The 14,388-nt window shown below is 41.9% G+C and overlaps 1 protein-coding gene across 1 annotated transcript in view; it reads right to left on the bottom strand.

Annotated features, from left to right (window-relative positions):
• stab1 (stabilin 1) overlaps positions 1 to 14,388 on the bottom strand; it is a 55,232-nt gene that overhangs the window by 10,077 nt on the left and 30,767 nt on the right. Inside the window, exons 41-60 of the mRNA XM_014986250.2 lie at positions 13,967 to 14,046; positions 13,771 to 13,896; positions 12,919 to 12,992; positions 12,764 to 12,835; positions 12,052 to 12,171; positions 11,935 to 11,982; positions 10,840 to 10,917; positions 10,576 to 10,722; positions 8,980 to 9,114; positions 8,839 to 8,898; positions 8,528 to 8,704; positions 7,746 to 7,835; positions 7,383 to 7,529; positions 5,149 to 5,205; positions 4,912 to 5,071; positions 4,683 to 4,832; positions 3,399 to 3,512; positions 2,915 to 3,022; positions 834 to 966; positions 704 to 764 (exon numbers count right to left, since the gene is read on the bottom strand). Of these exons, the coding sequence (XP_014841736.2) occupies positions 704 to 764; positions 834 to 966; positions 2,915 to 3,022; positions 3,399 to 3,512; positions 4,683 to 4,832; positions 4,912 to 5,071; positions 5,149 to 5,205; positions 7,383 to 7,529; positions 7,746 to 7,835; positions 8,528 to 8,704; positions 8,839 to 8,898; positions 8,980 to 9,114; positions 10,576 to 10,722; positions 10,840 to 10,917; positions 11,935 to 11,982; positions 12,052 to 12,171; positions 12,764 to 12,835; positions 12,919 to 12,992; positions 13,771 to 13,896; positions 13,967 to 14,046 (2,137 nt within the window). The remainder of the gene's footprint in view (positions 1 to 703; positions 765 to 833; positions 967 to 2,914; positions 3,023 to 3,398; positions 3,513 to 4,682; positions 4,833 to 4,911; positions 5,072 to 5,148; positions 5,206 to 7,382; positions 7,530 to 7,745; positions 7,836 to 8,527; positions 8,705 to 8,838; positions 8,899 to 8,979; positions 9,115 to 10,575; positions 10,723 to 10,839; positions 10,918 to 11,934; positions 11,983 to 12,051; positions 12,172 to 12,763; positions 12,836 to 12,918; positions 12,993 to 13,770; positions 13,897 to 13,966; positions 14,047 to 14,388) is intronic.

Raw genomic sequence — 14,388 nt, 5'->3', positions numbered from 1 at the left:
TAGGTTTAATATCGGCAGATATCGATCTGATTCAGAAAAACTATTCTGAATTAACTTCAAACTTTTCTTTTTTTCAAACACAGACATAAATATACTGAATTACAAATTTATTTTATAAGTCTGGACCAGAACAGCACATTTAATCCACCAACAGCTTCACAAGCTGGTCAAACATGTAAAAATAACTTTAATTTGTTCTGTCAGTGTAATTAGCAGAATAACATCCAATATAAAATAAATAACAAAGAAACTGTCAAAAACAAACAGGTTGACTTTCTTGGTCACCTTCCTAAATTAAGGACCTGGGTTATTTTTTGCCAAAAGATAATTTAGGAAAAATTTTTAGGAAAGTGGTGATATGTAAAAAAAATAATCCTAAAAAAATCTTCTTTCAAATGGTTCAGAAAGTGCAATTAGGAATTCTAAATATAAAGTAAAATAAATAAAAAATCATGATGTCACAAATTGTAGAATTAGAGTGAATAGATCAAAATAACTGGCATCAGTCCTTTTTTCCAGTATTGTGGTAGATACAGGTATTGATATTGAATCGGTGAGTCTCCATGGTTGTTTGAGAACGAGGAGCTTTTGGATCAGCTGGGTGAGTTTTCGAGTTTTATTTAAACTATTCCTTCATTAAAAAATTATGTACAAAACATTTAATTTTAAGCCGTTTTCTGCCGACGACTCGATGAAAACTCACCGGGCCGGTGAACTTGCAGGAAGCGAAGTCACTGCAACCGCCGTTCTGCTGCTCAACACATCTGGAGACAGAAACAGCCGCTGGAGGCAACGTCATGGCAGGAGCTAACGGCGGGAATCTGGCGGCTCACCTGTTGATTGGCTGGCAGGAGAAGCCGTCTCCTTGGTAACCGCTGCGGCAGGTGCAGTTTACGATGAGCCCCGTCTGGGTGCAGTCTGCGTTGACGCCACAGCCGCCGTTGTATTCAGCACAGAGGTTGGGAGCTGCAGCAGCACAGAGGAAACGTCACCTGATTGGCTCCCAGCTGGGACACCCCCCGCCCCTCTTCCTCCTCCAGGTATGGACGCCAGTGACTCAAATGATCCCGTAGTTAAGTTTTGTTTGCTTGTCACTTTTTATCTAATTCAGTTATTTTTAATTCATTTTTAGAGTGTTTTTTTCTGCTTTTTATTAGTTAAATATTTTTTAGTTTTGATTATTTATAGTAGCAGTTTTAGTTTTTTCATACTTTAGTTAATTTTTCGGCGCAGAATTCAAAAAGGTCAAAGTATTGTATTTTGATTATATATACGTAATGTGACGTGACCTTTCCTGTTTTATCCTGTTTTCTCTCCATGCCGTTGTTATTTTTAAACAGTTGTGAGGCTGAAACCTTAAACTGCTGCTGCCTGTGCCAGTTACTCAACAGCTTGTTGCCAGGTAACCAAAGAATGAATGAGTTGCCAGGTAACCAAAGAGTGAGTGAGTTGCTAGGTAACCAAAGCGTGAGTGAGTTGCTAGGGAACCAAAGCGTGAGTGAGTTGATTCCAACTGTGCTTAGCTGGCATGAGAGGTTGAGTGGCTAAAGTCTTTTTTCTGCCTACATTTCCCAGAATGCTGTTCGGTTCTGGATTGGAGTTCAGTGAATAGTCTATATATTGATTATTCAGGTGTATTATCTATTTATGTTGCTCTTGCATGTATCGTGATATATACTGTTATTGATTTATTGTCCAGCCCTACATGGCACCAAGCGGATTCTCTCCTCAGCTTGTTGAATATTAAATAAACCGAATGGAAATTAAACACAATTGAAAATGTCATTATTTATAAACAGTATATTTTTTGAGAGAATGATGGACAACTGGCAGACTTTCTTGACTTCCCAGTCTTAAAATTGGGCCTCTGTCTCTTTAAAAACTCCTGCTCTTTCTGAAGCTCCGCCTCTAGGAAGTCATAATGTTGCTCCTCTATTAATTTATACGAGCACCAAGAAGTAGCATAATGAGCTCAGGTGATGCGCAGATTCAACAGGCGTTTGCTAATATCTGCAGGCTAGTTCATAGGGAAGGGCTCTGTGGGCGGAAACTCAGGAACCTGAAAACTGCAGCTCAGAGGTGGAGCTGCCATCCCTCCAGGTGTTTTTCACAGCTGAATGGTTGCTATGGAGATTAAAGGATTTCTCAAACATGCATGAAAGAATCAAGGCAACACTCCAGGTATGTTTTTGATGAGGCAGTAACAATACAATTTGATTTTCCATAACACTGCACCTTTAATGAGCCGATTCAGTCGAGTTCACAACTCTACAGCTGCTAAAGCATGCGGCGATAGTGGAAAGGAACAGGAAGAAACCTCCAGCAGAACCAGAACCAACCGTCTCCGTCCCACAGGTATCTGCTTTATTATTTGTGGATGCTAAAGAACGGCTGGGTGCAGCTTGTTTCAGATTAGATTGTCACTCTGCATTGGCTTTGTCTGTTGCCATGGTTACTGTTGGTTTTCAACCACATCCATCACAGCACACACACTAACTGATGAGGAACTTTTTCTTCTTCATGACGTACAATATAATTAATAAACAGCAGAGCGTATATTACATTCTCCTCGACTTTAAACACCATCAACCTCTAACTGTCATGTTATTTACCTACAACCATCATGGCTGACTCAGTAATCTCTGAGATATCGGGACAGGAAGCAGGTGGTTGATTAGTGGCGGCGTGAGGAGAGGAAGCTGATCAACAAGCTGAAATAAACAGGAAGCCAAGGAGAGAACACTGAACTAAATTTAAATGCAAACTAAAATGACTCCAACAAAACATGACTTCAGTTGTTTCATGTCGCTTTGAGAGGAAGGAGGTTCTGTAGGAGGTTCTGTTCCTGCAGACGAGGCGGGTCGTTTATCAGAACCTGAGCCGGGTCAGGCTGGTACCCAGACATGTTACTCACGTTGAACCGGACTGCAGTCCGTCCCGTTGCCCTCAAACCCGGGTTCACACTCACACCGGTCTCCATACAGGCAGCGGGCCCGGGCGTGGCACTGCGAACACGGCCCGCCTGCAAACAGCCGCTCATCAGTTCAACTTCTTCAACACGTTCAAGACCACAAACATTTATGACTTAATGTTAATTCATGCATTTTAGATCACAGCGCCCTTTTAAATAAAGCTGATTTGATGAAGTTCTGTCTCTTTCTGATGTCCCACTTCTTCTCCAGTCAAGTTAAAGGGGTGCAGAACATTTCAGCAGCAGGCAGTTCATAGGGATTTACAGCACAGAATTAACACAATAGTAAACATTACAGATTCAGACTGAATTTTTCACCGCTTTCATTCAAGTTAAGTCTGCAGCTGGACATCGGAAAAACAACCAGAAAAACATCTAGAAAGTAACAAATCCAGACTCTGGATCGTCTCCGGGAACGACGGCTCACCTTTAGGATCAGAGAGCGCGTACTGGCAGCGATCTCCTGTCCAGGTCAGAGGGCAGATACACCCACCACTGCCGGCCACGCCGTCCATGCAGCGCCCGTTGACACACCTGCAGGCTGGGAAACACACACACACACTGATCACACTGATCCAACACACACACACACACACACACACCTGGAGGTAGGGAAACGCACACACACACTGATCACACTGATCCAACACACACACACACCTGCAGGTAGGGAAACACACACACACTGATCACATTCATCCAACACACACACGCAAACACACCTGCAGGCTGCAGCCAGAAAGCATGCAGTAGATCTATAGAACTACAGTCTATAGTACAGCAATGCATTCTGGGTACTAAACAAACATCATGGGTGGAGAACATCACTACTATCCGTTTTGGGTTTGTTGTTACACAAGAATATTCTGGAAGAATATGACAAACTTTTTTCATCAAAATAAAAGGAAAACGTCTTTAACAAATTAGACTGTTTTATTTGAAATGGAAAACGAGACATTAATAATAAATAACTTTTATATGTTAACTTTTTTATTTATGGTAAATATTACCCAGATTTTCTTATCTGCAGTTATATTTAGTTCTCAAGTTTAAACACCAGTTAAATTAAAGTTCAGTTTATTTATATAGCACCAATTCACAATAAATGTCTTTATAAAAAAGCAAAAGAAAACCGATCATTTCAATTCAATCACACATATATTCTAATTGATCTTAATTTTAAAACAATATGCTCAATCAATATCTCAAAGCAGATTAAAAAGTCCTTTCTAAGGAAACCCAGCGGTCTGAATCTGCCCTTAAAGAATACACCCCATAATAGTTTAATAACCATGTCCTAAAACACCGCTAAATGTTGTATGTTTGTGATTTATTTTGTTACTGTATGGTTCTTGTTTGATATAAAGTTATTGGGAAAAAAGAAAGAGAGGAAACAGAATGGCTTCACTGCTTTCAAAATAAGAGCATGAATATAAACATCTAATTACCTGAAGATAACCAAAATTTTAACACAAATGTTGAACTTTCTTCAGCTGAAAGTTCACAAAACAAGTTAATTTAGAGGAAGCTAAGTGCGCTAAGTGTTTTCATAGTTAGCAAAAGCGCCAAACGAACAATTAGCGCTGCTACTAGCGCATTAACAGGATGTGGGAGTTACCAGAGAAACCGATGACTCCCCATTCATTAGGTGATTCCTTCACATTGAGGTGAAGCTCTTCGGTTTGGAGCGTGTTGCTTGTTTCTGGCGTACCTGTGCAGTTTTCACCGTAGTAACCGGATTGACAACCTTCACAGGCGTTTCCTGTGAATCCTTGTTGGCATTTACAGGTTCCTGAACCTGAAATGCCGTCGTTGCAGTCTCCATTGCCACTGCACGGGTTTTCAACTCCGCCTGCACACACTGGAATGGAAATATTTAAAAAGATAATATTTTAAAATGCTCCTAGGGAAATTACACCCGCGGATGGGGTCTCCCTTACCCTGACAGTCTCTGCCGTAGTGGTTCTTGCAGCACTTCTGGGTCCAGGAAGGAAACAGGCAAACTCTCTTGCAGCCCCTTCTGCTGTAGCTATCGTCCAGGTCGTAAATAAGCCGGCTGTGATACCTGGAGCGATACCGGAAACACTGCATCTTCTTCCCCTGTAAGAGTACAATGAAAGAGGCGAGTCTGTGTAGAGTTCAAGCAATGATGCGTGAGCTGGAAAGTTGGTTCTCACCGTGTCTACATGCCTGAGGGAGCAGGGTGGGGGGAACAAACAGCTCCCACAGCGGCCCTGGAACATGTAAAAATAAAGATTATTGGCATCCAGAGGCGGCGCGGCCGTCAGGCATACCGGGCATTTTCCCGGTGGGGCGACGGTCCCGATGCTTCTTGTGTTGAAGATGCAGCATTCACACTATTCATATCCTCCATTTATTCAATTTACTTCCATACATTTTTTGAACTTCATCACCTTCTGCAATTTTCCTGCTTCTCCTGCTCTTTACAGCTATGTCTTTTGGTATTAATATCTTCTTCTATTTTTTAAATAATAAGCTTTTCATTATCATTTTTGGCCCATTGAAATGAATGGAAAATCGAAAAAATTCTGCAAAAACTGCTCTCTTTCCCCAGCAAACTACCTTCACAAACTTTCAGCTAGAAAAGCCATTCAAAGTTTAAGCAGGTCACAAGGCATTAGGCAATCTTCAAAGGATTAAGTTTATTTGATACCTATTGTTTTTTCGGAAACACGTTATTTGATGATGCATAAGACTGACATAACCCTGTCATAAGACTGACATGACACTGTCATAAGACTGACATAACCCTGTCATAAGACTGACATAACACTGTCATAAGACTGACATAACCCTGTCATAAGACTGACATGACACTGTCATAAGACTGACATAACACTGTCATAAGACTGACATAACCCTGTCATGAAGATGAAGGAGTTTTCAAGAATGTTTACACCTGTTGTCATGAAGTGTCATTTGGTAAATAACGGCACTTTTAATGACTATTTTAATGGACTTTTAATACAAGTTTTAATGAAACTTTGCATTAAAATGACACTTCATGCCAACTGTCGTAAACATTAATGAAGACTCCTTCATCTTCATCACAGGTCAAATAAAGTGTTACCATTTTTTATTAAATCAAAATTTAAGTTTTATGAAATTTTTTCAGGTTTTAATTTTTTAAAGGTTTTGTCGGCTCTTGTGGCCTTTATTTGGCAGCTGTCAGACAGAAAGCAGCTTGTGAGAGGGGGAAGACATGTAGCAAAGGTCATAGGGCCAGGATGACCTTTGCCTTAAGTCATAAACATAGGTTTATGTTTTGACAATGTAATCCAGTGGTTGAATTCTTCAGCTTTTAGAGTGTGCATTCCAAGAGATTAAATAATCCTCTTACTTGCTCAGTTTTGGTCTTCCTACATGTATTATACACCAAAACGGTTTCTCATTTCTTAATCTGAAGCAATGAGAAGTCAAAATAGTGGAATATATTGTGCCAACAAAGAAACATCAGAGCAGGACAATTTTACTCTGACGTTTTTATGAAGTCATATCTTTAACACGCTGCAACATAAAAACATAAATCTTGTGCCAATTCATCTTCAGACCTTCCTGACTCTTGCTATTTAAGAATTTTTTCACACCTGGTAGCGCTTTGCCATGAATTTGATCTGCCAAATTGGTTGTCAATGTTTATACCAGTTTTGCTCTAAGAACTGGGTCCAATAATGAGTTCAGCAGCTCCACCAGGTGTTTGCTAATTGCTGCTTGCTAGTCTGAAGGAGCTGAGTGGGGGAGGAGCTGTGCCCCAAAGGGGGAGCTTGATCCACCCAGGTGTTTCGCAGCTGCATGGTTGCCATGGAGATGAAATGATTTCTCAAACATGCATAGAAGAATCAAAGCAACACTCCAGGAAGGATTTTGATGAGAAAATAACAATAATATTCCCTCATTATAAAACACACAAAAAATGTTGACTACTGCCTCTTGAATAATATATAAAATAAATGACACTTTTGGAAATATTTAATGTATCCCCTCTCACCGATTCTCGTTAACTCGTTATATGGCTTATAGTATGTGGTTTTGTGTACAGTTGGCATACACATTAAAAGAACCAAAAAGATGGAGGTTATCACTCTTGGTGTCTGGTCTAGAGAGCCAGGGGTGATTTTTTTTTGGCCCCGTTTCCAGCCATGTTGGCTCAACTCACAGCTGAGTCAGAATCAAACTCCTTCAATTATTTGGTGGGTTTTTATTTGAATAAAAGCTGAGTCTCGTGCTGAGGCTGTACCTCCTCTGACAGATCCAGTTTATATTATGTCCTGATTAAATAAAACCTTAGAACCTCAGCAGAGTCTGAGTTATGTTATTTAATTGTCAGATTTTTTTTCTGATTCAGCCGGCTGTTGAACCGTTTTGTACGTTTGGCGTCAGCAGTACTAACGTAGGAGGTTTTGTTCTGCACGCTGTCGCAGAACGCTCCCAGGCCCGGCGGCTCCAGCAGCTGGTCGATCCCGAACCCCAGGCCCTCTTTGAAGCCCAGGTGGCGCTGCACCAGCCTGGCAGCGTTCTCGTTGATAATCACGGCCCCCTGAACACACACACACATCCTCATTACAGCTGCAACAGAGCCATGAAGAACACCATCAGTCCAGCTCGTTCTGCAGATCATCTCAGGTCTAAAAACAGATCAGAGGAACGCGGCTGCAGCAGACGTCCGCTGACTGTTGCTGCAGCAACAAGAACGCGGCTGCAGCAGCAGCAGTCAGCGGACTGCATCGTCTAAGCGTTGTTGTGTGTGTCTCACCACCAGCGTCTTGTCGCAGCTGAACTTGATGGTCGATCCGTGCATGGTCCGGTACGACCTGCTGTCACCAGACTGGCCAACACTCGACAGCTACACACACACACACACACATTAATATATACAACCTGAAATGAAAATATTAGTCTCTTAACTAATGAGAAAGGCGGTGCTGTTTTGTAAAAGAAAAAGACTTGAGTTGCTTTGTAACATTAAATACAACAATTATTCATCTATTTTTCTAACAATTGTTTTTATTCACTAATTAAATAATTTTAAATTAGATAAAGTAACAACAGTGAGGAGAGAATTATAAGCAAAGTAAATGGTAAAAAATAATAAAAAAATAGCTCTTACTACCGAACTGCCGACCTTTAAGCTCATGTCACGCAAATAAACGCTCATTTACATGCAGTACTTTGTGGACCACTAGGGGCGCCCATGAGCCACCAGCGGTCCGTGAACCACAGTTTGACCGGGTTAGACGTATTTTCTCGTTTGATGCAGCTAAAACATTCATGCATGCCATGATTTATATTGTGATTAAAGCTCTGAACATGTTCCAACAGGCCCTGGTTTCATCTCACTGTGTGAAATATAAACATATTTTGGAGCGTTTTTGCCTTGACGCCATCTTGGATATTTTCCAAAGCAAAACACGGAGCGTGTGAAAAACATCATCACGCAAATACGTCACACATTACAGGAACCAATGAGCGGGATCATTAAACACAGCTTAGTACATTTGCTGTGTATTACCGAAGCCTTGACCCTGAAGCCTTTACCTTGGCGTTGCGGACGATGTGAGCCTTGACGGTGGCGGCCAGCTGGTCCTGGTGGTCCGGATTGGAGAGCCAGTGCTGCCTGGCCGCCGGCAGCGCGTTGAGCGCCTGATCGCTGGGCCAGAAGACGGTGAAGGGCTGATGGATGGCAAGCTTCAGCTCCGGCAGCAGCCCTGCATCCTAAACACACCCAACACAGTCAGCTTCCTGGTTCAGCACAGGGTTATAAAAGCTCTGGGCTTTTCAGTCCCACCGCTGCGGTGAAACTCTACTGCTGTCCATCATGATGGAGAGGCGGATGCGAACCGGTTTACCTCAATGAGTTTGTAAAAGCGTTCGTAGCCATAAAATGCAGCTGCGGTGCTGAAGTTCATCTGAACACAGAAACAGATCCGTTACCGTCCGTCTGTCCAGACTCCAACTAGTTCATTTCACTTTTAAAAAGTTCACCAGACCTTTTTGGAATCGATCGACTGCTGGTCCTCCAGCCTGTAGGGCGTCAGCATCCGGTCGATGTAGTGGATGACTCCGTTAGAGGTGGTGTAGTCGCTCTTCACGATCACTGACTGGTTGTTGATCCACACCGAGCCCTGGAGATGTTCAAAGGAATCATTAAAAATCAGCTGTAGAATCATTACAGGTGTTCAGGGGAACCATTACAGATGTTCAAAGGAATCATTACAGTTGTTCAAAGGAATCATTACAGGTGTTCAGAGGAATCAGTACAGATGTTCAAAGGAATCATTACAGGTGTTCAGAGGAATCAGTGCAGATGTTCAAAGGAATCAGTACAGATGTTCAGAGGAATCATTACAGATGTTCAGAGGAATCATTACAGGTGTTCAGAGGAATCATTACAGGTGTTCAGAGGAATCAGTACAGATGTTCAAAGGAATCATTACAGATGTTCAGAGGAATCATTACAGATGTTCAGAGGAATCATTACAGGTGTTCAGAGGAATCAGTACAGATGTTCAGAGGAATCATTACAGTTGTTCAGAGGAATCATTACAGGTGTTCAGAGGAATCAGTACAGATGTTCAAAGGAATCATTACAGGTGTTCAGAGGAATCAGTGCAGATGTTCAAAGGAATCATTACAGATGTTCAAAGGAATCATTACAGGTGTTCAGAGGAATCATTACAGGTGTTCAGAGGAATCAGTACAGATGTTCAGAGGAATCATTACAGATGTTCAGAGGAATCATTACAGGTGTTCAGAGGAATCATTACAGGTGTTCAGAGGAATCAGTACAGATGTTCAAAGGAATCATTACAGGTGTTCAGAGGAATCAGTACAGATGTTCAGAGGAATCATTACAGGTGTTCAGAGGAATCAGTACAGATGTTCAGAGGAATCATTACAGTTGTTCAGAGGAATCATTACAGGTGTTCAGAGGAATCAGTACAGATGTTCAAAGGAATCATTACAGGTGTTCAGAGGAATCAGTGCAGATGTTCAAAGGAATCATTACAGGTGTTCAGAGGAATCAGTACAGATGTTCAGAGGAATCATTACAGATGTTCAAAGGAATCATTACAAGTGTTTAGAGGAATCATTACAGGTGTTCAGAGGAACCATTGAGGAGTTTCAGTTCCAGATTAAAGGTGGACTGAGCTCAGGCTGAAATTATTACATCAGAATTTCAAGTTAAAGGTTCCCGTAGGAGTTGTGTGTGTGTGTGGCTGTGTGTGTGTTTGTAATACCTTGTGGGGACCATTTTCCTGACACATTCTACGTGACACAACCCCACAAGCTTCGGTCCTCCTTGTAGGGACCGAAGCCTGGTCCCCACAAGGGGAAATGCTGTTTTTGGGTCAGGGGTCAGATTTGGACTAATGCGGGACTTTAGGTTTGGTTAGGTTTAGGCTGTAAAAATGAAAGAAAGTCAATGGAAAGTCCCCACAAAAATAGCCACATGCAAACATGTGTGTGCGTGTTGGTGAGTGCATGTGGGTGTGTGTGTGTGTGTGTGTGTGTGTGGCTGCATGTGGGTGTGTGGCTGCGTGTGCATGTGAGTGTGTGGCTGTGTGTGCATGTGAGTGTTTTACCTCCTTCAGGCTGAACTCCAGAGTGTATCCTGACAAGGAGACGGCCCTGGTGGTGGTTTTGAGGTCACTTAAGGTCAGAATCTCACAGGAAACGACGTGGTAACGGGTCAGGTCATGCAGGCGGCCCGCCCTCTTCCACTCGATGATCTGTCGACACACAAACTCAGACCGATGACTGCTGCTGCCGCCGCCGCCAGACTGCTGAGATCACCATGCAGCTGAAAGTGAGTCAGAAGCTAAAGAAGCTGCATTTTTTGCTCTCACTTTGGATTCATTGTTGGTTTCCTTTACAGGAACGAAGACGGTGAAGGGTCCGTCGCCATAGAGACCGATGTCCGACAGCTGTGGAGATAATACAGATGTCACTAAGCCAGCCAACAACTCTCGGTTGGAAAAACACTGAAAAACTTCGTCAGGCCATCTGGTTGGGTTTGGAGAAACAGGAAGCAGACTGTAAACAACGGCACCGGTGTAGTCCAATCCTGCTGGTGCTAATTCAGACTCTCGGTGAGTCTGAGCTAGGCCTGCCAATAAATCTAATAATTTCATAATAAATTAAAACGAGCTCAATAACTTCTATTTACATGATTTATCATTTTTCTCTTTTCTTTCTCTTTCTACCAAACACTGGATGATAAAAGTTTTCAGTCTGGTGCTTTGGTCTCAACCAGCTCTTTTTCTTTGAAGGAAAATTTAATTTACAGAGACTTTATAATTGATTGATTTGTTGCTTCTGTTGTTTTCTTTATGTATTTTGGATATTTAAAATGTTGTCCAATTCAAGTATTAAATGTTATAATTTAAAGTTTATTCATTTTTGAGAATGAGTTCTTGGATTAGTATGGCACTTTGTTATTTGAAAATGATGCCAATATCATAGTAACTTCTGGGGGAACTGCTCATCAGCAGTTGGTCTTGATAAGACAATAAACCGTTTTTAAACAGGCGAATTGTTGGGCAGCTTCGTTCTGCTGTGGTTGTGTTGACTTGCCCTCTGTCTGCCACAGAGCTACAGGTCAAAGGTCAGAGGCCAAAAGTCTTTGTGCTAACCTCTAAAAGACATCAGTTAGCCACAAACATCTGCAGAGACATTCTGTGTTTATACAAACATAAATTCCTTGTTTGTGAAAACAGAAAAAGAAAAATTTCTTCTGCCTTCCAGAGGGAATCTGAAGAAAATTCAGCCTGCTTGTTTTCTGTCTCCTGGTGCACAAGTTTAATGTGAATGAAGAAAGCAAAATTCAGATAACAGGTAAAGAAAATAAAAAATAAAATTCATGCAATTCGGGAGTCGACAGAAAAAGAGAAAGAGGTTTAAAATCAGACTGATGAACATTGAGGCGTCACAGTCTAACTCACCACCAGCATTGTGCGAAGGAACTGGTTGCTTATGTCCCGGTTCAGTTCCTGTCAGACAAACAGCTTCATGTGAGTGTGAGGGTCGGAGGTCAGCAGATCAGAGGTCATGTGACTCACAATGCGGGTGGTTCCTCTGCAGGTAAAGCCGTCGCCGATGTGTCCTCTTTGACAGGTGCAGTTCCTCTGGCCCTGGCCCAGGTATTCGCAACGAGCGTATTTACTGCAGCCGCCGTTATCCTGCAACAGTTCCACACTGGAAACATCACTGGGAACACTGGAAACATCACTGGGAACACTGGAAACATCACTGGGAACACTGGAAATATCACTGGGAACACTGGAAACATCACTGGGAACACTGGAAATATCACTGGGAACACTGGAAACATCACTGGGAACACTGGAAATATCACTGGGAACACTGGAAATACCATTTGTTGTTTTGTAATTATGTTATTTAAATTAGTTGCCTTCATTTTGATCTCCATAGTACCAACATTTTAACATAAATCTATATTTTGGTTCATCTGATGATGTAATTTTTAAAGTTATTCGAGTTGTGTTTTTACCAAATATGTTTCAACTCTTGAGTAATTTCTTGGACGACTTCTTTTTACTTTTACTTGAGTAAAAATATCTTAGTGCTACTCCTACTGCGGTATACCTTGGGTACTCTGCCCAGCTCTGGAAAACACTGGACCGAATCACTGCTGACGCTGAGAAGCTTTCACGTTTAGGAATGAACGACATCTCTAAAGGACTGATTAATCAGCAGTTTGTTTCTCAGGAAATGAAGGCCTCAGCAGAGGTAAATGTGTGACGGACGTACGGTTCTGCAGGGGTTGACCGGGTAGCAGAACCTCCCTGATCCCTGGAAGCCGGTCTGACACTGGCAGGTGGTCTGGTGGAGACATCAGACAGGAGCGCTGAGCAGCAACGCCGTGCAGATGAAGGGTTTTCTCACAGCAGGAGGGATTTACTTACAGTGTTCGGCCCGGTTCTGATGCACTCTGCTGCTTTGTGGCAGCCTCCGTTGTTCACCAGACAGCCGTCAATTTCTGCAAACACAGGAAGCGGGTTCAGCATCTTCAGGCGATGCAGGAGAGTCGCAGGAAGCTTCTGAGTGGTTGTGTTTAATCCGGAGTCTGCAGGAATAACTGCAGATATTCCAGGACTCTCATGGTAACTTCATGTTCAATAAGACCAGAATCAGGAGTTTGATATGACTTCTCATACGTTATGTCAAAGTTAACATATTGAAAATGATGTTAGATTCAAATGGCATGAACGACGTGATTCTATTGCTCTTTGTTAATTTGTGTTACGTTTAACTTTTTTATTCCGGCTTGCTATCAATTTTATAATATTTTGATGTTTTAAATGAATAATCTGCCAATGGAACAACATTTTCATCAATATTAAGGTATTATTTAAACAAGCTCATACTTCCTGCTGAAAAATTATTTGTAAGTTAGTTTAGTCTTATTTCAAGTGAACTAAGATATTTGCACTGGAAACTAAACCAAAAATACTTGGCAAGATTTTGTGTTTTTGGAGGCTGAGTATATCTTTACTGCTTGTACATTGATAATTCTTCATGTTTTCCATTTGTTCACAGCCGCTTAGTGTCGCATCAGCAGTGAATAACTGCATGTAAAGTTATGCTTTGCTAAGTTTTGTTTTGTCTACAACAGTAAAATAATTATCTGAGTCAGGGGGTTTAAAAAAATAATACAAAAACTAGATTAGTCTCACAGAAAACATGAATTAACCTCTCTTAGCGACACTAAACTTTCCTCCAGTGGAGCGTTGGTCGAACCTCCAGGTCTAACCCACCCAGACAGACGACTCCGTCTCCGGTGTAACCCTTGCTGCAGGCGCAGGTCCTCTCCCCAGCAGAGACCTTCGTACACTCAGCGAACTCTGAGCATCCGCCGTTTGACCTGCTGCACACGTCCAGCTCTGGGAGGCAGAGGAGGGCAAGTTGGGACCAGGCTATTTACTGGACGCAAACACGGGTCAGCATCTTTACCTTGGCAGAACGTCCCGTTCCCCTCATAACCGGCGACACAAACACAGGCAGCGGCCGAGCCCTGCGGTCCCGTTATACAGCTGCAGCAGAAAAACGTCTGAAAATACCGTTCAAACATTCACAGGATTTACACTGCAAAAACACAACATCTCACCCAGTAGCTTTGGTCCAGATCCTTTCACTTTCAGTGAAATAATCTGCATCGATTTTCATCAACATTACAAAATTATTTACGAAAAACAAGTTCATATTTCTAGCTGAAAAGTTATTTGTAAGTTACATCAAGTGCATTAATTGCACTAGAAAGTAGTAAATCAAAAATACCTGGTAAGATTTTGTTTTTGTTTTGAAGATATTAATGAAAGCTCAGAGGTCAAAAGGTCAATAACTCCCCTCCAAACCCCCAACTTAACCCAAATCTG

The sequence above is a fragment of the Poecilia mexicana genome, unplaced genomic scaffold, assembly GCF_051168715.1.
Source record: "Poecilia mexicana isolate PSO_F unplaced genomic scaffold, ASM5116871v1 scaffold_5, whole genome shotgun sequence".
Classification (NCBI taxonomy): Eukaryota; Metazoa; Chordata; class Actinopteri; order Cyprinodontiformes; family Poeciliidae; genus Poecilia; species Poecilia mexicana.
Note: the sequence above shows the minus strand (reverse complement) of the source record. Positions and strands in the feature narration are given on the sequence as shown.